Source organism: Diplodia corticola (assembly GCF_001883845.1).
Source record: "Diplodia corticola strain CBS 112549 chromosome Unknown scaffold63, whole genome shotgun sequence".
In the NCBI taxonomy this organism is placed as follows: domain Eukaryota; kingdom Fungi; phylum Ascomycota; class Dothideomycetes; order Botryosphaeriales; family Botryosphaeriaceae; genus Diplodia; species Diplodia corticola.
The window spans coordinates 188,661-212,261 of NW_017971542.1; the positions used below are offsets into that span (position 1 = coordinate 188,661).

Genomic DNA, 23,601 nt, shown 5'->3' on the forward strand with positions numbered 1-23,601 from the left:
GACCCGTATCACCAGATCAGCACTCGATCGTGGAGTGATCGCGGGCGGCTCCCGCCACCGGCAGATAATGCCTCCGTCCACCACAGCCCTGCCGGTCCCGTCGCGACATGTCTGAAACTCCCTTTTCCAACTGACTCTCTGCTTCCTGCATCCTCCACTACTGCGCTCCGTGTCTGTCTTCCTCACTTCAGTCGCACCGTTGATTGCACATGCACGCCTGTGACGCAAAGCCCCCCATCGACCGTTTCATCAGGAGGAGCCCCATATCACCGGCGCTCTTCGGACATTTCTCGCTTGCTGCAGCAAGAAAGGAAGACTTCAACGGTGGCCTTGCGCGAAAGGGGGGGCGATCCAGGACCCGCATTACCACTGGTGGATCTTGTCCGTCAAACCACCGACCAATCAGCCCAAGACCCAGGTCGAGAAGAGAACCGTCTAGATCCCGCATCAGGACATCTTTCTTTTTTGCTTCTTGTGTTCTTTGCGCGTTTCATCGTCACCCAAGCATTTTGTGGCCGACACAAAACCCTGCTGCTGACCGGCCGGCAAGCGCATGGACTCGCTGGCTGATGACCACCGGGCCGTCCCGACGGCACCTTTTTCGTGCGCCTCCTTCCCTGCGGCTAACGTTAGGTATTATTATTCCACCACTTGCACGCTTTGGGGTAGCAAGTAGCAAGCCACTCTACCCAGCCAGCCCAGCCGGCCAGACTAGTTCAGAAAAGAAAAAAGACGAAATGCACGTGTTTCTTGCCTTTGCCTTGGATGTCTGAACACCGAGCCCGCCCCACCCGTGTAATAAACCCACGTCCGGCCCAGTCTATGCAACAGGGAGAGAAAACGAAAAAAGAACCCCTCTATCGAACAATAATATTCCTACAATAAAAGAAAAACCCTCAAAGCCACGCACGGCATCGACCACCCCTCGCCTCACCCAAGGCCGTGACCGTCCTCATCGTCGTCGTCATCGTCCACGTCCGCAGCCAGCAAGCCCCTCTCCTCCCTCATCAGCGAGTTGCCAGTACTAGTGTTGTTGTGCCGGCCCACGATGTTGCCCGACTCCCTGATCTCGCCGCCCTCGCCGTTCAGCACGAACCAGACGTCCTTCTTCGTCAGCAGGCCGCGCAGGCAGCCCTTCTCGACGAAGACGACGTAGCGCAGGCCGAGCTTGGAGAACATGTTGACGGTGAGCTGCAGGCCGGCGCGGGCGTTGAGCGTGATGGGCGTCTGGTCCATCCACGGGCGCAGGTCGAGGCTGGTCGTCGGGTCCGCGAGGGCCTGGTGGGCGAAGAAGGCGTCGGCGTCGACGCCGAGGTTGCGCGGCGCCGACGTCGCCACCGACAGCGCGTACGCGAGCTCAGTGCGCGAGATGTAGCCGAGGAGCAGCGCGTCGCGCGGGTTGTCGATGATGGGGAAGCCGCGGAACGAGTGCTGCGAGAGCAGGCTGCGCAGGCTCTGGATCGTGTGGCCCGTCGCCGTGATGACGACGAGGTCCTCGATGCGCGTCATCACCTGCGCTGCCGGCACGTCCGGGACCGACGAGCCGTCGTCGTCGCGGTTGTCCAGGAACGGATAGCCGTTGAAGTGAATCCAGGCTTCGTAGATGCCGCGCGGCGAGATGGCGTCGCCCACCCATTTGCTGATCATGACGGCGATCATGATGGGCAGCACGTACGTGAGCGCTCCCGTCAGCTCGAACATGATGACCACGATGGAGACGGTCATGCGCGTCGCGCCGCCGATGGCTGAAGCGGCACCGATGATGGCGTAAGTGCCTGGAGTTATACATGGTACGTCAGGCTCACACGCAGTGAACGGGAATTTGTTCTTGTGCGATACGTGCATGACTCGGACAATGAGTCCGATGGCGCGTCCATAGAGGGCTCCAATGGCCATCGACGGAAGAAGAATGCCGGCTGGCAGTAGAAGCCCGAAACTGACCGCCGCAAGGACAACTCCAAGGACGGCAGAGACCAGTAGAAGCGAGATGACTTCGGTATTGGCTTTTCCTGCCTTGCAGAGACCGAGTTGGTCGTCCATGATATCTTGGCACTCGGCAAATAGCACGTATAGCAGTTCTGTGGCCTGCGCGCGCATGAACTTGATGGGGAAGTTGATCAAGGCCGTCACGAGGCTGACGGCAACCACTTCACGAAGCGGCCCATTGAAAAAGGGGCTGTCGCGTCGTCTTTCAGCTATCTTGAGGTTCAGCTTGATCAAGACGCCACCGTACAGGCCACCAAGGACACCGATGATGGCGTAGGGGACCATCTCAAACCCGTGCCAGCCTGAGTGATAGGTGACTTGGTACATGACAAGTTTGTTTGTCCGGAAGGGATCAAACCAGTGGAGAGCCACCGCGCCGGTCATGGCGCAAACAAAACTCTGCCACATTGTCTTGTCGGGGAAGTAATAGGAGAGGGTCTGGCAACCATAAGCATGCAAAAAATGCAAGGATCGAGTGTTTGACATACCTCAAGACTGAAGAGCACACCTCCGACGGGAGCGCCGAAAGCCACTGAAATACCAGCGGCGGCAGCGGCGGAGAGAACCTCCCGTTTACGTGCTGCAGAGCCGTCAGTAGATGAAGCTGAGCGCGGGGGTATGCTGCTGACCTTCATTGCCGTTGAGATTCGTGAAGAACTTCATGAATAGATTTGCGAAGCAGCAGGCGACATGGACCAGCGGGCCTTCCTTGCCGACCCACAGCCCGGAAGCCACAGAGAGACACTGTTTTACATCAGTCGGTTGCGAGTGCAGGGCGATGCAGGGACGTACCAGGCCAAGTGATTTGATGACCAAAGTCCAGCCGCCCATGAAGTAACGTATGACGAAACCACCCAAAACGGTCTTGATCTCAGGGATGCCACTATGTTTGGCGTATATGGCATGGTTTTTAACCAAGATGGTGGCACATGCCGCAAAGACAACCTGTCAACTGTCAGAACATGACGCGCATCACAAGCTTGGAACGTACAGAGAAAAGCACGAAGAATAGGTATTCGACTATGTAGCTGCTGGCCTTGGAGGTAGCGCCAAGGGCGCTGCTCCAGGGATGCCAATCAGCGCACTGCGCGAGTTCTGAGAGGTGTCAGCGATGAAGGAGGAAAGATGGAAGCAGCGTACCCTCGTATCCCCAGCAGCAGAAGTTCCTGTGCAAGTAGAACTTGCCGTCTCCACCTTCGTTCTGGCAGAAGCCAGTCTTCAGATCGCCCAGCCAATCGCTCACGACGTCGATGCACGCAGAGACTATGCCGCTCGCCAGACCGGTCAGGATGAGCACAATCCAGATCTGACTCGCGTCCCCGATTTGCTTGAGCTGGCCCAGGACGCCAGACGCGCCGGCGTACAGCAACCGCAGGCGCTGGCGCTCCTTTGCGTATTCGAAGATCCAATCAATAGCTGTGAGGTCGTCATAACCCACACGGCGGCCGGGGCCCTCGATGTACCAGTCAACGCCAGAGGAATCCTTCGCATCGTCGTCGACGTGGGCGGGGGCGTTGGGATTGTCGAGGACGGAATTGCTGCGAATGCGGCGGTGCTCGGCGCGCGACGACGAGGGGCGCTGGGTGGGGGTGGATTGGCGCGAGGTGAACAGCTTGGGGAGGGCGGAGAGCGAGAGGCCATTGTTGCTCAGGCTCTTGTTGCGGCGCTTGAACGACACCCTGCGGCGGTCAGCAGGCGGTCGGCGGGGGGCAAGGAAGGGCATCCGTACTGTTCGCGCAAGCCAGGCCCGAGCGGGTCGTCGTCGAGCAGGTTCGCCTCGTCATCGCTGTCGGGGCGGTCGTGGGGCGTCGAGTGGCCGGAGGGCGTGCGGCTGCGGCTCTGGGAAGCTTCGGCGTAGGGATGGGTGTTGTCGCGAGAGCTGGCGGAGGCGGACATGGGCGGTTCGGACAGCTGCTGGCGCGTCGGCAGCAGCGGGCATGCTCGAGAGCGAAGGCAGAGAGTCGGTGCTGTAATGTCGCATTGGCCGGGCTGGCCTGGGGCCCAGCTGTTGCTGTCAGCTCAGCCCTGCGCCCGCCGCCAAGAAGCCCCGGCTCCGGCTGCTGCTTGCCCGTCCATCACAGCCAACCACGCGTCGGCTGCGCACACAAAGGCTTGTGCGGCTTCGCTTTCGTCCTTGCTCTCCCCAAACGCGTCGCTCGAAGCCGCCTTGCTGCTGATCGCGGCCCCTTTCATCTGGCGCAGGGACCCCTTATCCATCACCCGGCCCTCGACGCAGCGTCAGCGTTGACGCGTCGCAACAGCACTGCGCCGTGGGAGAGCAACCACCAAGGAGCTGAACAATCTTGGCGAAAATGCACTACGGCCCGGGAGCTTTGATATACAGATTTCCGGCTACCCCAGACTGATCCCCAGCACGTCATCCCAGCCTGGCCAGTGCGGCGGAACAGACGCCTTGGCGCGACCGTCCGGACCGCCGGCACACTGGGAGCGATCGCCCTTCGCACCAAACTACTTGTTCTCCTCCACCATCTCCACGTGCTCTACGCCGCCTTCGTCCTCCTTGACCGCTCCCACCACCTTGTTGACCTTGCCCACCGTCGCGTCCTTGCCGTCAAACAGCATGGCCACCGCCTCCAGACTCGGGCCCTTTGTCTCAATGAAAAACATGTACACGACGGCAAACTCGACCGCAATCCACGCCACGTAGAACCAGTAGAACTTCCAGTCGAATGCCTCCAGTCCCAGCGGATTCACGTAAGTGTTGAACGCCCCCGCTGCTCCTGTGAGCAACCAGAACAGCGCGATGCCCTTGGCTCTGAGCGTGTAGGGCAGCACCTCTACCACATACACCATCATTGCCCCCGTCCAACCCAGGTTGTGCACCCCGCTGTACAGATAGATGAATGCAACAGATGCATACGATGCCGACTTGGATCCCGACCAGGTCGGGCCTTTCTCAACGAACACTGCCTGTTGTCAGCGCATCCCGCCTTTTCCGGCTTTCTTCTACTCACATCCAGTGCAGATGGTGATCAGCGTGAAGACCAGCCACATGAGCGCCATGCTCAGTAGCAAAAGCGGCCTGCGCCCCACCCGCTCGGGCAGAAACGCAAACGCAACGCTGCACGCCAGACTGAACATCTGACTCGTCGCCGTGATCAACGTCTGCTGCAACTCCGTCTTGATGCCCGCCGAGTTGAGCATCGAGTGCAGGTAGTAGCTGACGAGCCCATTGCCAGACCACTGCTTGCAGATGCCGCACCAGATCATGATGAAGCTACGCCATCGGTTACCCGGCGTGCGCCAAAGCTCGCTCCACTTGGTTTGCTTCGCTGCGATCTCCATCTCGATCGTCGTGCATATTTCGTTGAATTCGTACTGCACCACTGCGTCCTCGCGGTCGCCGTTCGCATGATAATGCGCAAGGATCTGCAGCGCCTTTTCGTGGCGGCCTTTGCTGACCAGCCATCTCGGAGACTCGGGGAGGAAGAGTATACCCACCGCTTGGAATATGGATGGGAGCGCCTGAAAGATTGATGGAACCCGCCATGACCTGCGAAACGTTAGCAGCAGTTACCGCAAGAGCTTGGAACGCCTCACCATGTGCTGCTCATCCGGAAGCTGCCAAAGGTAATCCACGATGCTACAATTGCGCCCGTACTGTACTGAGTGTTGGACATGGCCGTTGCTGTAGCACGATGGCTGGGGTAGGCCAGCTCGGCCATAAGCACAGGTCCGATAGCTCCGACTATCACCCCTCCTATTCCAAGTAGGAGACGGCCGGCTATGAACATGCCCGCTGCCTTTCGTCAGCATCGACTCGAATTTGAGTCGAAGGAGCTCACCGTTGATAGATCCGGTGGTAAGGGCGGTTCCGACAATGCAGATCAACGATCCCAGCAACATTGCTGTTCGCCGACCAAATCCGTCGGAGAAGGCAGTGATGAAGAAAACTCCAAGGATGTTACCGATCCAGTATGACGCACTCAAAATTCCCAGCAGGCTGCCCTGGGGATGATTGAATTCTGGTAAAGGCATGAGAAGCTCGTCGTGACTTCGTATGTCGGGTCCAGTACTCACCATTCTGCCAAGTCTCCAGTTGCTGGACGTTGTTGATCAAACTTGCGTCATAGCCCTGGACATACTCCGACATCAACGGGATAAAGAGAAGCAGGTTGAGTTTCAGCAATCCGCGATCCTTCCACCAGTGGCCAGTCTTGTTGTCCAACGGCGTCGTGGCGGCCAACGCCTGCCTGTCCGTCTGTGCAGTCTTGTGGGCGTGCATCTTCAATCAAAACCGGAATACCACGACGGACCAGAGGATTCCGGCACCAGGAAGCTTATAACGACACCAAGCAATGGGGCGGCCGGCGTGGCACAGCGCCTTCTGATCCTGCGACTGCCTCTTCCCTCCAATATTGCAGCTAAGAAACGTGCCAACATAATCCCGCCGCGCCGCACGCGCTATGCCACGTACAGGCGGTGCCCCGCAATCTGCATGCCATAATAGGCTGTGATATGGGGTAGGTTGCAGCTCGTTGTGGTTTCTCCGGGTATCGCTTCGTGTGGGGGTGGGGCAGCCGTAGGATCAGCACAGTGCGTCAGCGCATACCTTGCTGCATCCTATATCCCGCCATTAGCCTCGCTACATCTCCAGCCGACCGATAATACTGATTTTTTCCGCTTGGCCTGGCTCGCTCGCTTGCAAATGTGCACCACGTGTCACACTCCATTGAACAAAACGAAAGTGCGGGGTGCCATGTGAACTTCCACCGGACCTCAACCAAGCTCTGGCTGTTGCCCACCAGGGACGGTTGTGGCGTTGTACTTCGCTACCATCTTTGCTTTCTTTCTTGTTTCCAAGCCTCATCCAGTGAGCCACAGCAATGCCTTCGAACGGGCATTTTTCCGGCCTGAAAACGACCATCAGCGTGCTCGGAGACGATCCACCGCGCACGCACCGCATCAATGCCAACTCGTTCCAGCAGAACGCGCTGCTAACGGTGAACAGGTGGCAGTACGCCGCTTTCTATCAGAGCAAAGATGGCGCTGGGGACAGCAATGCTTGCTACCCAACACTTGCTCGGCGGTTCCTTCGCTCCTCGCCTGGAGAGGATGACGGGCAGTGGGAGTATCTGGTTTTCGACGACTACGAGCAGACGACCGATGACGGCCACAACACCATCTCCATCGGCATCTGCACCGGTGATGGCACAATCCACGTCTCATACGATCACCACTGCGATCCGTGCGCCTCTCTCTCCCTCCCCCTCTCTCTCTTTGCATCCACTGACGAACGAGAACCACAGACTTCGATACCGCTACTCAATCCAAGGCCTCGCAACACACCCCACCTCCCACGCCTGGACCGCAGCCCTCTTCACAACGACATCCAACACCCTCCCGGGCTTACCCCACGCGTCCTACATGGACGAAGTCTCGTACCCGCGCTTCGTCAGCGTCAACGACGACCTCCTCCTAACCTACCGCATCGGGCAAGCGGGCTGCGGGTCCGACACGCTGCACCGCTACTCGAGCAGCACGCACCAATACCTACCACCACCACCACCACCACCATCCTCCCCGTCCTCCTCCCCGTCCTCTTCCTCTCCCTCCCCGCCGATCCTCCTCGCCGGCGGCGCCGCCAGCTCCCCCTACATCAACGGCCTCGACCACGACCCCCGCCGCAACCTCCTGCACGTCAGCTGGACGTACCGCGCCTTCGTCGCGTACGCGGGCGCGCGCGACCCGCGCTCGGCGGCGCACAAGCGGCAGGCGGGGCCGAACGGGCCCGAGAACAACTACGATCTGTGCTACGCGTGGAGCGCCGACGGCGGGCGCGTGTGGCGGGGCGGGCGCAGCGGCGGGGAGGGCGTCAAGGTGGCGGATTTTGGGGGCAAGGGCGAGGCGATCGCGCCGCCGGGGGTGGGGGAGGGGACGCATACGCGGGCGTTTGGGATCGAGAGGGGGAGTGGGGTGTTGAATCAGGAGGGGCAGTGCGTGGAGATTGGTGGGGGGTTTTTTGTGTTGAATAGGGAGAGGTGGGCGGAGGGGGTGGAGAGGGTGGAGAGGTGGGTGGTGTATTGGAGGGGGGTGGAGGGTGAGTGGGCTTGGTTCTTTTTTTGCTTTTTGTTTTGGGTCGTTTTTTTTTTTTTGGCTGCGGGATGGAAGGAATGGTGTCGCTGACGTGAGAGATGTAGGGTCCTGGAATCGCAGTCCGATTGACGGGTACTCGCCCACCGAGACGGGGTCGAGAGGGAGTGTTTGCGCGGACAGAGACAGCAACGTTTACGCCATCTTGCCGGGCAACACCGACTCCTCCCTTTCGATTGTCAAAGCGTCTGTGGCGGAGGAGGGGCATCTGCGGTTCGAGACGGTGTGGAGGCAGGACGGGTTTGACGGCGAGCCGCTGGTGGACCAGCCGAAAATGGACGAGCGAGGCATCATATCGATTTTCACGAGAACCGACAGGGGTGCGGATGGGAAACGCAAAGTTGTGGTCATTGACGTGGAACTGGGGTAGGGAACCTAAATGTAGGACATGGTGTCGATGTGACGTAAGGCATGCGTTACCAAGTACGGCTGGCGGTTGCAACCGCAGGCGTTGAACCTCCGTTGATAACTCCGCAGCGAGAATTGCACTGCACGTCAATTCTCCTTCCGATTCTTTCTCTGCTCCTTTTCTGGAGACTCCGTTGCGCCAACAATGCAGGCCTCGAAGTTGAGCACGTTGTCTGTCCCTCCGTTGACGGTTGCACCTCGCGCGGCCCGCCAGTGTGGGTTTTCGTCACCCGCAGCTCGGCTGCTGTCGACGCGGTCGAGACCAAGCTGCAGCCAGCCCCGCAAACTGAGCAGCGTCACCACGTCGAATGCATTGCCGCTGTCTGCTTCGAAAGCCTTCCAGTGCATCGAGTATGGACGCCCCTTCTCCACGGGTGCGCCTTCTGTAAGTGACATCATCCTTACTACATGTCATCATGACTGGCGGAAGCTGCCCCTCCTGCGGCCGTGCGACCCCCCTACGTACCTTCCCTTCTTGTTATTTAAAAGCCTGCTCTCTCATTCTCAAGCCACATTCTGAACCACAACCTCAACTCTGCCACCGACTAATTACACACCTCACTGACACTCTCGACACCAAGATGGCACCCTCCAACAACAACCAGGACTTCCAGCTCAGCGAAGTCTTCAATGTCAAGAACAAGGTCGCTCTCGTTACTGGAGGCGGCTCGGGGATCGGCTTGATGGTATGGATACATCACCCACCTCGGATCAGTCATGTGCCGCCTCGCTAATTACTACGCAGGCCACCCAAGCTCTTGCCGTGAACGGTGCCAAGGTCTACATCGTCGGCCGCACCAAGGAGAAGCTCGACAAGGTTGTCGAGGTATATGGCAAGGATATCCCCGGCGAGATCATCCCGCTCGTCGGCGACGTGACGGACAAGGCAGGCGTGGAGAAGCTCGTCAAGGAGATCGAGTCGCGCGAGAAGTGCCTCTGCATCCTAATCAACAATGCTGGCATCGCCGCTGAAAAGACGACGCCGGACGGCGAGAATGCCGAGGAACTGAAGAAGAACCTGTTCGAACCCACCACGTAAGCCATTCACCCGTCTTCAAGTCATTCATTGTGTTGACGTGTGCCTCCAGCGTCAAGGAATGGACGGATATCTACGCCACCAATGTCGTTGGCCCTTACCTCATGGCCACGGCCTTCCTGCCTCTGCTGCAGCGCGCGACGGAGCACCAGCACGGCTTCTCGGGCACCATCATCAACATCACGTCCATCAGCGGCATGATCAAGATCTCGCAGGGCCACTTCTCGTACAACGCCAGCAAGGGCGCCTTCATCCACCTCAACAAGATGCTAGCGTCGGAAGTGGCCAAGGCCGGTCTGAAGATCCGCATCAACAGCATCGCGCCCGGCGTCTTCCCGAGCGAGATGACGACTCAAGAGAGCGGCGAGGACCAGAAGAGCACGATTCCCAAGGAACACAAGGCCGGCCTACCTTCGCAGAGGCCCGGCAACGACAGGGACATGGCGAGCGCCATCATCTTTGCCGCTACCAACCAGTACCTCAATGGCCAGAACTTCGCCGTCGACGGCGGCTACACGATACAAGTCGGACAGTAGGCGGGTGCCATGGGATTTGCGTATGAAGGACATGTATGATTAACAAGTAAGAACTCATGAGCACAACTCGAGCGTTGTCAGCCAAAGGAACTATATCGTCGATGGCAATATTATAGGTCTTGTCTCTTTCTCCCCACTGATTTCATATCATGATCCGCCAGACTATTGCCCAGACAGGAATTTCGACTCCAGCGAAAATCTCACCAGTGTCACTGAAAAGGCTGATGGCGTAAAGAAAAAAAAAAAAAGCTGCTATGTACTGGTTGTTGTGGAAGCGAGGACTCGAAACAGTGGGGAAACAGCGTCGACAGTGTGCCTGACTACCAGGATCTCTGCGGTGGATGTTGCCGCAACCTGCCTGGGCACATCCACTATAAAGACTGTGGCGGTGTCTCGGCCGAGCGACGGGACGAAACAGTTGAGACAGTGGCTGCAGATAGCAAGGCTGCTGCCTCCAGCCTGTCACTCACCACACAGCATCCAACCACCGCAAGACAGCGGTCTGAATCCTCCGGAGACGCACATGTTTGTGGTACACACACTCTAAACACCGATCTTCCTCCGCTAATCTCCCCGCCCTAGCGCGTGCTATATGGCTGAAATGGAATAATGCAGTAGTGCTCAAAAATAGAATTGGGCGCACGTCGGCAAGGCTGCCAAGAACGCCGGCGCGGTCCAGCTCCAATGAGCCGTGGATCCGCAAAACAAATTGGAGGCGCCCTGCTGCAAGATAGAACGTGGGGGCCAGCCTTGAGGCAAGGATTCCGGCCTTAGGTAATATCTTAGCGCCGTTTTGCGACCCGTCCAACTGCCTGATCTACATGTACGCTTACCGCCGCAATCTCTACCTCGTCGCGCAACTATCTACCTTCTTCCACGGCACCGGAGCAGTCACTCATGCATCCGCCATGTTTTCGCAACTCAGATCCAACTTGACCAGGCGCAGAGATCCGAGGGCTCACCTGGAGTTCAGCCGGCAGGCCTCACTCATTGGCTAAAGCCTGCCATGTCGCTAACATTGCCCCCTGCAGAGTGAACAACCCTTCCTTTGAGCTTTCCGACACTTCATATGCTTCCTTCCAGCGCGCCGAGGAAGGCAGACGCAGCAGCACGGCCAAGACGCCCAGCGGCGTCAATGAAAATGACGCTCAAGAGTCATGGTCGCTCGTTGGGACAGAAGCTGCCATGCCCGAGCAGAGAGAGGCTACGCGACTAGGCTCAAGCTGGTGGAAACGAGAGATGCTCGTTGACCGCAGCCTCTGCGGCATGGCCGCCCTAACCTCGCTTTTTGCTTTCATCATGCTCGTTGTCTGCATCTCCGCCTCGCCCAAATTCACCCAGCAACTCGAAAGGAACCCGAACTCGACTTCCATAGCCTTCCAGCAGGGCTCTTGCAAGTCCGTCGAGCCGGGCTATCAAGTCTGACCAACCGTTCACCTCATATGGCGGTCAACATCCTGACTCTTTCACAGGCCTTGAAATTCTTGATCAATGTTGCCTCCACCATGATCCTCGGCATGTCAAATACATACCAGCAGCTTGCGACCGCCTTACGAGTCGACGACGTCGCCTACATGCTGTCCAAACACGGTGATTGTCGCGTGGGCACAAACTCGCCCTTTGCCATCAACTACAAACGTACCGACCGCTTGAAGTCCTGGCTTAGCTGGACGCTGCTGATACTGACCTCTATGGTACTCTCCACCGTCCCACTCCATCTCCTTCTGCCTCGCTGATGTAACAGCCCATCCATTTGCTCGCCAACTCTCTAATCGGTACATCGACCTATCGGACAAGCCCGACAGTCTCGTACGCACCACAGTCCAACTTTACACAGTGGAGCTCAAGCTACCAAGACGGTAATTACTATTACTACCCTAATTCCGTCTACAGTAGTGTATGTCTCACTGCCTTCAATGAAGGGTCATTTGACAGTCTACTGGCCAAGTGGACCAATGACTCCGACTTGGTTGACGAATGGAATAACTACATTGGAACAACAAATGTAGTCAATATCTACTACGATGCAGAATTGTGCGAAGAAAGGAACAGAACCAAGTCAGCAAACTGCACTCTTAGCCAGATAGAGTGCTTGGACGATTCTACCTCGACAGGCCAAAAAGATTGCACTCTCGTCTTGCGCATGCAGCCCGCCTTGATTTTGACAGGCTGTCTCTTAGCGAAAGCTATCTACATGGCCCATACCATGTACTCGGCACGTGGCCAGGTAAAGTCCCACCTTCTGAACTTTGGCGATGTGCTTGTCGTCTCCTCGCTGTATCCCCGCCTTCAGGTTCACGGGGAGTGCATGACGAGTAAAGGCGACTTCCACCGGCGACAGATCAAGCATACTTGCCACAAGCACTGCAAAGATCCAGACCCGTCAGACACAGGAGAAGAGCTGGGCCACTGTCAGGAGTGCAAAAAGTTCAACGTGGTTTACAACCACACAAAATTGCCATGGCCAACGCTAGCCATGAAACGAAAGAGAGCCTTTCTTGGAACACTCGGTCAGACTGCTTTGACCCAAATCCTTCTCCTGTGTCTGTTGTCTGTTGGCTCTCTGACTTGGTCCATCATGCTCGGCCTCTCGGTCGGTAGTGACTGGAAAGGCATGTATACCGGCAAGAACGCATCAACACCGCACGTCAGCCTGGTGGCATATCTTAGCAGGAGCTTTGGTTTGGCTGCACTACCTCCCAACCGGATCAGCAGCGAAATCGCTTCGTACTTCATCTCCAACGGCCTGCAGTTTGTCTACTCGACCATCTACCTGCTACTCATCTACAACCTCACCCTCATCTCCATGGAGTTCGACTGGGGCAAGCTCGAAAAGTTCGGCGGCCGGCTGCGCTGCACCATCGTCAAGGACCGACCTTTCAACCAGTCTTACCTGCTCCAGCTCCCAAAACGAATTCTCATCCCGACCATGACCTACAGCATCATAATGCATTGGCTTTTAGGCCTGTCAATGCAAACCGAAGAAGTCATCTACGAGGCGTCGGAGCGTTCCTACTCCCAATACACGGTAATGCGAAGAACATGTGAAGCTGATTTTGAAAGTCTGGCTAATGGACCCCTCGCAGGTAAAATGCGTGCCGAACGGACTCTTCGGCTCGACGACGATGCTGATCGCCATGACAATCACTTGTTGGCGCACTTTCTCCTATCGCCGCGAGGGCTTCGTTCCGCAAATGTACGGATCGATCAGGGTGTTATGCGCGTCAACGACTCACTTGGATGATTTCAATGATGATGGCCACGTCAAATGGGGTGATTGTAAGTGTCGACTTCGTTTTCTCCTTTTATTCTCTTCGTTAACCTTTTCTCCCCTACTATCTCGTGACTTACTCATGCCTACGCAACGCTGCACCGAGGATACGTGTCCCGCATTGATTTCTCACAAAGCCTGTATTCGAACTGACCCAACACCTTTCGCCCTATTTGACTTGAAACTTCTACATACTGCAACATTTGTGGACAGTGCGCTAACAACTGGCTGCAGTGGGACAAGGCGAGGTCTTCCGGCGTGCTGGTTTATCGTCCAAGCCGGTGGGAAAGATCGTTCCAAATGAGCTGTATTCATAGGTCACCGTGAAAACGGCGGGCAATGTCATATTTCGTGAGAAACTTTTCGCGAAAAAGAAGTAGTACAGGTGGAAAGGGTCTGATGTTAATGGATGTCCAAATAGACATTATGAGTTCCAAATGCTTCATTCTCCGATTTATATCCAGTCCGGTGACAATATTCCTTCAAACGCACACTGGTGCGCACTCAGTTCGTCGCAATGCTCGTACACGACATACTGCATCATATCACCTCCGCTCGACCTCATCCTCAGCTTCCATCATCCCCCTTGGTGTCACTTTCCTCCGGCCCCGCGATTATCCTCCCTCCCTCTCCCGATGATATACTGCCTTTTCACACCCAACCACCTTTAGAAAAGTCATCCGCGGGAGTTTCTCCAACCTTCTTCCTATCTCAGCATCAGAGAGAGTGTTCCAAACGTCCGCAGCGCGCGAGGAGAGGAGGTAGCGCCGCAACAGATGGGATACCTTTTCCTCTCATTAGGAAAACAGAAGACGATATTGGAGGCCGTTACTAAGTTTTCAGTCTCATAAGAGAAGGAATCATATGGTGGTTGGGCACTTGGGGAGTTAGGGAGAACACGTTTTCCCGGGGGGAGTGAATTGGACATGGTCGCCGGGTTGGTGCCTTGCGGTTGAACATGGGCCGCCACGCGCCACAGAAGGGGAGATAAGTCAAGCAATTTCATTAATTATGTTGAAAGGAAGGTTTCGTGACTGAGCTACAACACTGCCGTTGTACGCATGTCGTTGAAAGAAAGACAACACTAGTGGTGGAGAGCCCAGCGCCAAGGCGGGTGCTCCCTAGACAATACCGGTAGTGCTTACAAGGATTGGTTCATGCTTGGCTTCGAATTATATGGGGATCGATGACGTGGATTTGTTTCTTGAGCATACTTCGTCTCTCCGTTTAAGGCTCTGCCACCCCCCGAGTCTTGCTCAGGATCGGGCTGCCGAACCTGTCTGGATGAGCACGAAGCGCACCACTTTCGACCAAGATGACCTGACCACCTGGAATTGCCAGTTCACATACAAGACCGTAAAAGCCTCGAATAGCAACTGCGAAAAGAAGTCGAAGGTCGGACAAGGGGTGTCTAGTGACGATCGCCGGGTATCTTCTACGCACTATTTCGAATTCTCCGCAGGGGGAGCATATCGTTTAAATCGTTGCTTCGCCACCATGCTTGTTTCCGAAACGCATTCTCGTCGAATCAAAGGTGCATGCGCCGAGAAGGCTGAAACGCGCGCGAAGGGGCGAAGCCGACGAGCTACGTGCGGGTGTGGATAAGCGTGGGGCTGCGCAGTTCAGCTGGCCTCGATTCGATCGCGCAGCCCCCACCACATTATTGAAAAGCTGACGGGTGCGCCGCCGTCTTTTCAGCCAAACGAACACTCTCATCCTCGAGACCTTTCGTTGTTCAGCTCGTCGCATTCACGGCTGGAACAATGGCGGATCCTCTCAGCATCGCTGGAAGCATCATCGGCGTCGCTGCGGCTGGAGTCAAGGTGTCGTTGATGCTCTACCAGTTTGCGGACGAGGTCGGCTCGGCGGCCAAGGACGCGAAGCATATCGGCAGGGAGATCTCCAACTTTTGCTTCATCCTCCGCATCCTCGGGACGACGCTCAAGGAGGCGGATGCGGCGTCGGTGATGCACTGCAGGGATGTGGCCGAGGAGATGAACGAGCGGTGCTTGACAATGTTCATCGAGATCATCGAGCTGGTCCGGGACCTGCAGAGGTTCGTCGGTGGTCCTGGAGAGAACAGCTTCAAGTGGACGGCAAAGATCAAGTGGGCGCTTCAGAAGCCCAGGATCACCTATCTCCGCGCCAGTCTCGACACGTACAAGACGACTCTCAATTTGATGCTGGAAACGTTGAGTCTTGCAGACAGGGTGGCGAAACGAAGGTAACATGGCATCGTCACTGCTGCTGCAACAGTCTACTAACGGCTTTCAGGATGAGACGGTCCAGTGTGGTTGATAAAGACAACGATATGCATCAGCAGAGCCTGATTCAGAGTCTCGAACAGGCGCACCGCGCCTCCATAGCGGAGCTCCAAGAGCTTGAAGAGCAAACGCTCGTGGATGGAGAAGAGCAGTATCTCGATGCTCCAGAGGACGACGCTTCCAACCACGAAGTCCTTCGAGATTCGTACGTCTCGACTGCCTCGGCTGAAAGGTTCTCCATGATTGAGTCTGTGAGAGAAGATCTCGAATCCTTGCGGGTGAATAGAACGAGCACCTTCAGCTTTGAAGTCTTGTCCACGAGAAATTCTCTCTGGTTGTCGGAAGAACAGAATAACTTGAGAAGATGGTCGTCCAATCTTCTTGACCCTTCAAACGAGCCATCGAACAGGCGCAATTCTCGCCGTTCACTCGACCCGAGACGATCCAGGAGGACGACTCAAATGTTTGACGGAGTTCTCCAAGCTTCGCCGCCACCCACCATCGAGGAGACCGAAAACAATCTCGAAGACGCAGAATCCGCATCCATCATCAACAACTTCAAAGACTGGCTGGCCACCCTTTCTTCCGAGGACCGGTACAAAGCCTGGAGCAGCATTCTCCCCGTCATATTGCGATCTCCCCCGCCTTCGGATCAAGACGACTGGCCATCAGGATTCGAAACGGAGGCGTCCGACTCTAAACCAGCACTCCAGATCAGCAGGCCTGCAATTCCTGCTTGCTTACCGGCCAAACAAGCTCTACCCCTTCCACTGGAATCAAAAATGCCCCCAACACCTCCTTTGGGCCCATCCAAGCGTCCGGACGAGAGTCCAGGGGAGACACCAGAGGAGGAGCCATCCAAGCGCCTGGAAGAGAGTCTAGGGGAAACACCAGAAGAAACCCTATCTAAGCGCCCAGAAGAGAGTCCAAGGGAAACACCGGAGAAGGCCCCACCCAAGGGCCCGGAGCAGAGTCCGGGGGGAACACCAGAGGACGCCCCAACCGAGCAATCGTCAGATGTGCAAGACGGGGAGCCTTTCAAGACATTCCGCGTCAGTATCGATGACCCTACTTACGCAGTGTTACCGGTAGCGCTCAAGAGATGGAACATCACCGAAGACTGGAGGCTGTACGCCTTGTATATCGTGTACGAGGACCAGGAGCGTTGCTTGGGATTGAACGAAAAGCCCTTGGCTATGTTCAAGAATCTTGTCAGAGAGGGCAGATGCCCAATGTTTATGCTTCGGAAACACGTCGCGCCGGTGCACGGGTTTTCTATCACCAAAGAGGCCCCTGGGTTGGAAGACACTGGCCGCACATATCCACAGACTCTGGCACCGTGGAACGTATTTTGAGTGTATGTGATTGTTTATCGGTTAGGGATGTTCATATCCGCATCGAACTTACTAATTCATGTTTTAATATTGGTCTAAAAAGCTGTGAGTATGTTGACATCAGTGGACGCATCTTACCGAAGACCACGGTAAAAGTGGTAAAGCATGCCTTTCTTGAGATCCGCCGCGGGATCGTCGACGATGGCCCTGGAGGCCATGATCCCACATGATAGCAGCGGAAGCCATTTGACAGCGAGTAAGAAATAAGGCCTGAGTTTAATGAAGAATATGAGTAAGTGAGGAGCGAGATGAGGAGGAAGTCCATGAAGCAGACGGACGGAATGTGTCGGACGTCTAGCGAAGACCGTTGAACGCATAGAGCGCACCATGTGAGTCATGGCCGAGCATGACGCCGGATAGTGGCCTTTCGAACCTTGCCATGGACAAGGTGAGAGCATCAACAACAGCAGCCCCACAAAATACTACTTTCGCATCACATTGTCTGACTCACACGTCCAAAGCTCAGGGCTGCGAAAGACTGCCGAACTCCTACTTCTCCCGACGTCCTCGTAGCGCTCGGTTATTCGGCCAAGCTACCCCAGAAAGGCAGTCAGCACTAACCACTCCCTCCAACTATATATTCATCCGCACCACGACCCGACCTCACCTCAACACCTCCTAAAAACCCACCACAAGCCCTCCGATTCCTCCAGCTCAGCAAGCCAACCCAGGGCAACCATGTCCGCCCCCAGTACCAGTCCCCCCCGCCCCAAAGCCATCATATTCGACCTCCTCACCGCCCTCCTCGACTCCTGGACCGCCTGGACCCTCGCCCTCTCCACCGCCCTCAACGAACCCGAACCCACCACCCCAACCCACGACCTCGCCACCCACTGGCGCCACACCTACCTCGCCCTCACCTACACCCACAAAGGGCCATACACGCCCTACGCCGCCCTCGTCCACCTCGCCGCGCAGCAGACGCCCGGCGTGCCGCCGCGCGCGGCCGAGGTGCTGCTGGAGAATTACGTGGCGTGGTTGGCGCCGTGGCCGGAGGCGCGGGCGGTGTTGGGGAGGCTGCGGCGGGAAGGGTATGCGGTGGGGGTGGCGACGAATTGCAGTGAGGTTTTGGGGAGGGGGGCGGCGGGGGTGTTGGAGGATGGGTGTGGCACTACTGCGACGATGAAGACGGCGAGGTCTGAGGGTTTGGGGCGGGAGGAGGGGGAGGAGGAGGACGGTGACGAGCGGGAGGGTCGTGGTGGGGGGAGCGCGGGCTTCGTCTTCGACGCCGTCGTCACGGCCGAGGAGAGCGGGTGGTACAAGCCGGCGCCGGGCGCGTACGCGGCGGTGCTGGACCGCCTGGGCTGCCGCGCGGATGAGGTGGTGTTCGTGGCGGGGAGCGCGGCGGATGTGCCGGGCGCGAGGGGCGCGGGCATCGAGCGGGTCGTGTGGCACAATCGGGTGGGCATGGAGGCGAAGCCCGGGGCGGAGGGGTTGGCTGAGAAGGAAGGGGCCACGTTGTGGGAGGTTTTGGAGGGGGTGGTGTTGTGATTTGGTTGGTCAAAAGGCATCGATGAAGGTTTCGTGGAGGTTGGTTGTTGGTGGTCAATGGATGTGTACGGCTGTGCGAATGTAGCATCAATCATGTTTCTCCTCTCTTATTGGAAAAGCCGAAGTTGATTTAACAAGTCCAAGACCGCGGATGATATCCCTCTACGCCGTTTTGATCCCATATATCATTCGATTGAAACCACTCATCTTCGCTCCCAAACCCAAAGCAAACGACAAAAGCCAAAGCATATATGTTGGAAACGATGGCTTTGGTGCGCAAATGTACAGTGAGCTTACCTAGCTCGGCGCACCAGCAGCTGTCATCCATCAGCCGTACCATCCGCGAACGGACTGGGTGGGCTGTTCGTCTTGACGGTGGGCAATGACAGGCTCCTGGATGTTGAAAGCCTCGATGAACTTCTGCCACGTCTGGTAATCAATGCTGAACACGGCTTGATGTCTCGAGACGTTCTTGGCACCTTGTTCGTTGAGCCCACGTGATTCAGAAGGGCCTGTACAACATTAACACGTAATTTTCGTCGGGCACGGACAAGACTCACAGATGACGGGCAAGCCATGCTTGTCCTTTCCCACCCTCACGCTACCTTCACGGATGAGAAAGCTGGTGTAAAAGAGGTTCTCCACAGTCTGGCCGAACGATTGCGGATTGATGGTGAATTCGAAAAGTGACATGGCTGGATCCTCGTCCTCGGTCTGCGTGATTCCATGTTTCTGCATGACGTCTTCAATGACATCCTCGGGCGGATCACCGGGATAGTCGCTCAGTTCGTCGTTGACTGCATCCTGTCGGCGGTCAAGCACAGACATGAGCTCTCCGCGGATCTTCTTGACCAGGGTGACCAGGTTGGAATTCTCTGGACGTTGAATGTCCTCTGCCACAAGCGACTCGGGCCGTCTCTCGAGCTGTGGGTCTCGCCGAAGACGAGCGCGCCTTTGCGTTTGCGTGGCCCTCACGCGCTTCTGCACAGAGAGCGGGCCCAGGAGAAAGCCCGGGACTGGAGGACGCCTGTTGTTCTGGAAGCATGCGCGTTCACCCAAAACGTCCCAGGCAAGAGCGTCGCCAGTCTCCTCCTGCTCGTCATCGCTGTCGACGTCGGCACGCCTCGCTCGTTTCCGCACACGTGCTTGGGTGGAAGCAGCTTGCGTGTTCACCTGGTCGTCTTCTCCCACATAGCCGTTGTTCTGCATGAAGAGAATGCATTTGGACACGAACTCGTCTACGTCAACGCCAGTGGAATTGGCTCCCATGACCATGGCTGTGGTTTTCCTCAGAGTCAGGTCACTGGCCGCCACCAGGAAGCGGGCGTCGAGGGTGGCGTCGGCAGTCTGCTTCACTCTGTTCATCAATGCATTGGATCTCTGAATGTACCCGACAAGTCTGTCATTGTTGCCAGCCATGAGCGCATCACGGTCATCTGCAGTGCGTTAGCTTGGCCCGATTTGACTGACGATGTGGCTGACCGGTAAAGTCGCGTAGGTGAGCGCGGAGGTCTCGACGCAGCTCGCGCCGCTCGTCGGCATTCTGGTCGGGGTCATAGTACTGGAGATCAACAATGGGCTCGCCGTTGGCTGTCGTCGCGACTGACACGTCGCGGTCTTGCAGCCTCCTCCGCTTGCTGGAGCGTGATGTCTCCGTGTCCGACGTGGGGGTGGGAATGGACGGTGGGCGCATTGGCGCCTTGCCCTTATCCATGCGGGTCGGTTGGCCAGTGGGGTAATTCTCCTTGTCGCTGGATGCGTCGGGAGGTGAGGCTATGGTGGAGTAGGCAGTGTGAGAGCGGGCACCTCGGTGACGCGTCGACACGTCGGCGTCCGGCGTGCGGTCGCGATAGATTGAGTCGACGTCGGGAGTAGACGCCGGAACGCTGTTGTTTAACCGTGCCATGGCGACGACGGGACAGATTTGTGCGGGAGACGCGGCGGAGCGACGCGTGACAGAAGGGCCAACAAAGGCGGGAGCACGACTGCGAGGCAGATATCCGAAGAGGCAGATCTAATGGAAAGCGCCGCGATGAGGCGACTGCCTTTCTGACCGATCCGATGCGTTGTCGCGGGATGTTGCAGGCGGCGGGGAGCGGCAACGCGCTGCTGACGTTGGTGAGGCTCGGGCGCGACCGCGACGCGATCTGGAGTGTGGGCCTGCGGAAGTGCATCGGGCGAAGCTACCTCACCGCCTGGCCCGTGCCCCTGCTAGGCTGATGCATAGCTCGACAACCACCTGCACCCCGCATCCCCGCCTACCCACACCATGGAGCCTTTTTCCTTCGCAAGCTCGTCGGCCCTCGAGCTGCCCGTCCATGTGAGGATGTCGGTCGTCCGTTCCTGACGAGCCCGAGCCGCTGATGCTAAACCGCCACTAGAAACAACCTCGACGGCCACCAGAACCCCATCGCGTTTTCTACCTTGCTGAAGCACCCTGAACTGAGACATAGAGGCTCAAACATCAGGCAAGCCCCATCGCATGCCGACGCCCGAGTTGGGCCCGTCTAACCCACAACAGCCCTCACTCAGAGCTCTTCGTTACCGCGCAGCTATGGGCCGACAGCAAACCGCTCACCGTCCCGGTTCAGACCAGCTACAAGTCCTTCAAGTCCAGCCGCACCTGGAATGAGTGGTTGACCCTGCCCATCTCATACGAGACTATACCGCAGTCATCCCAGCTCGCCATCACCGTATGGGACCTCTCACCGACCGAGGATAGCCAGATCCACGCCGCACCTTTTGGAGGCACCACGATACCTCTCTTCGACAAGGACAACACTTTGCAGAAAGGCAGACAGAGATGTCGTATTCACCTCCAAAAGGCTGCCGACGGCCTTTCATCCTCGACTACTCCCCACCTCATCCCGCCCCGCCGTCGCAACCGCAGGAGTGGAAAGCTCGCCGAGGAGGCGGATCCCGACATGACCGAGATGGAGCGCTTGGAGGTGCTGATGAAAAAGCATGAGATGGGAGAGATACCCGAGGATAGATGGCTGGACCAAATGGTTTTTCGCAAAATGGAGCAACTTGAGCGCAGTACCTACCGCAGCGGGCCCAAGTACGGAAGGAAGGATGCACCAAAGCCCGACGGGCCCGATGACGAAGACGGCTCCGACGAGGAGAGCCTTGACGAGGACAAGTTCTTCATCTACGTCGAATTCCCCCGTTTCGATCATCCCATCGTATTCACCGACCGCGAATATCCGGCCCCGCCTGTTTCCACTATGCAGCAGTCGTCATCCATTGGCGACGTGCGCCTGAAGCCTCCTCCGGAAGTCTCGTTTGGCCCAGGAATCAATGGCGGTGTCAACGATGACGATCCTGAAATCGGCAGGCTTATCAGGATCTATGACCCGGAAGTCGGCATTCGGGACAACCCTGCGGAGAGCAAGCATAGGAGACTGGTGCGCAACCATCGCACAGGAGTCATGGATCGCGATATGAAGCCAAACGCCAAGGCTCGCGATGAACTGAACGTCATCATGTCATACGGCCCCACGCATGAGCTAAGTTCCGACGACAAGGACATGGTGTGGAAGTTTAGACACCATTTGACAAGAGACAAGCGTGCCCTCACCAAGTTCGTCAAGTCTGTGTCTTGGCATGAGCCTGGCGAAGCCCGACAAGCAGTACAACTCTTATCAAAATGGACCGATATTGACGTGGATGATGCTCTCGAAATCCTGGGGCCCATGTTTGATCACCCTGCTGTCCGCTCCTTCGCCGTTGATCGGTTGCGCAAGGCCGACGACGGCGAGTTGCAGCTCTATCTTCTTCAGCTCGTGCAGGCATTGAAGTTCGAACCTGTCGAAACCGATTCAGATGGCGAACCTGCTCAGCATTCATCATTGGCTCGATTCCTGATCAATCGTGCTTCCGGGAACCTGAAGCTGGGCACCTTCTTCCACTGGTATCTCATGGTAGAATGCGATGACCGCAGCCCGGAGCAGGGCACGGAGCACCGAAAGCTTTTCGCCAAGGTAGAATATGACTTCATGACGACTCTCATGGAAGCCGAGGATGGCCCAGCCAAGCGCAAGATACTGCTCAGGCAAGGTGAACTCATTACCGTCTTGTCAAAGATTTCCAAGGAAATCCGGTTCTCGAGAGATGGCAGACCGCAGAAGATTGAGAGCCTCAAACAATTCCTTGCTGACCCCAAGAACGACCTCATGAACATCGACCCACCCCTACCTCTTCCCCTGGATCCAACCGTCGAGGTCGTCAGCGTCTTTCCCGACGACTGCAACGTCTTCAAGTCCTCACTGTTCCCGCTTCTCATCAACTTCAAAACAACGACGGGCGCAAAGTATCCAGTAATCTTCAAGACCGGCGATGACCTCCGCCAGGATCAGTTGGTCATCCAGATCATCACGCTCATGGACCGGCTACTGCGCTTGGAGAACCTGGACCTCAAGCTCTCCCCCTACCGCATCCTGGCCACATCCACGACCGCCGGCGCCGTCCAGTTCGTCCCCAGCACCCCCCTCGCCGCCGCCGTCACGAAATACCGCGGCCAAGACAGCATCCTCTCGTACCTCCGCGCCAACAACCCCGACGACAGCTCCCCCCTCGGCGTGCGCAAGGAAGCCATGGACACGTACGTCAAGTCCTGCGCCGGCTACTGCGTCATCACCTACCTCCTCGGCGTCGGCGACCGCCACCTCGACAACCTCCTCCTCGCGCCCGACGGCCACTTCTTCCACGCCGACTTCGGCTACATCCTCGGCCGCGACCCCAAGCCCTTCGCCCCCCTCATGAAGCTCGACAACCTCATGATCGCCGGCATGGGCGGGCCCCTCCACCCCAACTTCACCGCCTTCAAAAACTACTGCTTCACCGCCTACACCACCCTCCGCAAGCAGAGCTCCCTCATCCTCAACCTCTTCAGCCTCATGCGCGACGCGAATATCCCCGACATCAAGATCGAGCGCGACAAGGCCGTCTGGAAGGTCCAGGAGCGCATGTGTCTCGACCTCTCCGAGGAGGAGGCCATTCGCCATTTTGAGGGCTTGATTTCGGATTCGTTGAATGCCGTCATGCCGCTCGTTATCGATAGGTTGCACGGGCTGGTGCAGAATTGGAGGGCGTGATGGGG

The 23,601-nt window shown here is 57.2% G+C and overlaps 8 protein-coding genes across 8 annotated transcripts; 5 read left to right on the plus strand and 3 right to left on the minus strand.

Annotated features, from left to right (window-relative positions):
• Window positions 1-930: 930 nt before the first annotated feature.
• Window positions 931-3,882, minus strand: BKCO1_6300049 (chloride channel 3; the record flags this gene model as incomplete). The annotated part of the gene is made up of 7 exons (XM_020278147.1): window positions 931-2,424; window positions 2,475-2,566; window positions 2,616-2,730; window positions 2,779-2,931; window positions 2,978-3,081; window positions 3,127-3,665; window positions 3,716-3,882. 7 exons carry the CDS (start codon window positions 3,880-3,882, stop codon window positions 931-933), a joined length of 2,664 nt encoding a protein of 887 aa, XP_020126507.1.
• A 573-nt stretch (window positions 3,883-4,455) lies between these two features.
• BKCO1_6300050 (hexose transporter protein) lies at window positions 4,456-6,232 on the minus strand (the record flags this gene model as incomplete). Its single annotated transcript, XM_020278149.1, has 5 exons — window positions 4,456-4,913; window positions 4,962-5,500; window positions 5,548-5,746; window positions 5,793-5,972; window positions 6,028-6,232. The coding sequence occupies 5 exons, from the start codon at window positions 6,230-6,232 to the stop codon at window positions 4,456-4,458; spliced, it is 1,581 nt and encodes a 526-aa protein (XP_020126541.1).
• A 601-nt stretch (window positions 6,233-6,833) lies between these two features.
• Window positions 6,834-8,470, plus strand: BKCO1_6300051 (dockerin type 1; the record flags this gene model as incomplete). The annotated part of the gene is made up of 3 exons (XM_020278150.1): window positions 6,834-7,195; window positions 7,257-8,047; window positions 8,148-8,470. 3 exons carry the CDS (start codon window positions 6,834-6,836, stop codon window positions 8,468-8,470), a joined length of 1,476 nt encoding a protein of 491 aa, XP_020126540.1.
• Window positions 8,471-9,089: 619 nt separating this feature from the next.
• On the plus strand, window positions 9,090-13,668 carry BKCO1_6300052 (nad-binding protein; the record flags this gene model as incomplete). The annotated part of the gene is made up of 8 exons (XM_020278151.1): window positions 9,090-9,194; window positions 9,254-9,543; window positions 9,597-10,076; window positions 11,112-11,499; window positions 11,553-11,774; window positions 11,825-13,108; window positions 13,167-13,359; window positions 13,586-13,668. The coding sequence occupies 8 exons, from the start codon at window positions 9,090-9,092 to the stop codon at window positions 13,666-13,668; spliced, it is 3,045 nt and encodes a 1,014-aa protein (XP_020126539.1).
• Window positions 13,669-15,114: 1,446 nt separating this feature from the next.
• Window positions 15,115-16,970, plus strand: BKCO1_6300053 (mapkkk cascade protein kinase regulator ste50; the record flags this gene model as incomplete). Its single annotated transcript, XM_020278152.1, has 2 exons — window positions 15,115-15,575; window positions 15,626-16,970. 2 exons carry the CDS (start codon window positions 15,115-15,117, stop codon window positions 16,968-16,970), a joined length of 1,806 nt encoding a protein of 601 aa, XP_020126538.1.
• Window positions 16,971-17,687: 717 nt separating this feature from the next.
• Window positions 17,688-18,500, plus strand: BKCO1_6300054 (haloacid dehalogenase; the record flags this gene model as incomplete). Its single annotated transcript, XM_020278153.1, has 1 exon — window positions 17,688-18,500. The coding sequence occupies one exon, from the start codon at window positions 17,688-17,690 to the stop codon at window positions 18,498-18,500; it is 813 nt and encodes a 270-aa protein (XP_020126537.1).
• Window positions 18,501-18,827: 327 nt separating this feature from the next.
• On the minus strand, window positions 18,828-20,406 carry BKCO1_6300055 (nuclear protein qri2 nse4; the record flags this gene model as incomplete). Its single annotated transcript, XM_020278154.1, has 3 exons — window positions 18,828-19,012; window positions 19,061-19,936; window positions 19,983-20,406. 3 exons carry the CDS (start codon window positions 20,404-20,406, stop codon window positions 18,828-18,830), a joined length of 1,485 nt encoding a protein of 494 aa, XP_020126536.1.
• Window positions 20,407-20,769: 363 nt separating this feature from the next.
• Window positions 20,770-23,575, plus strand: BKCO1_6300056 (phosphatidylinositol 3-kinase; the record flags this gene model as incomplete). Its single annotated transcript, XM_020278155.1, has 3 exons — window positions 20,770-20,828; window positions 20,882-20,968; window positions 21,022-23,575. Coding segments are annotated over 3 exons (2,700 nt in total), but the record flags the coding sequence as incomplete, so codon positions are not given.
• Window positions 23,576-23,601: the final 26 nt, after the last annotated feature.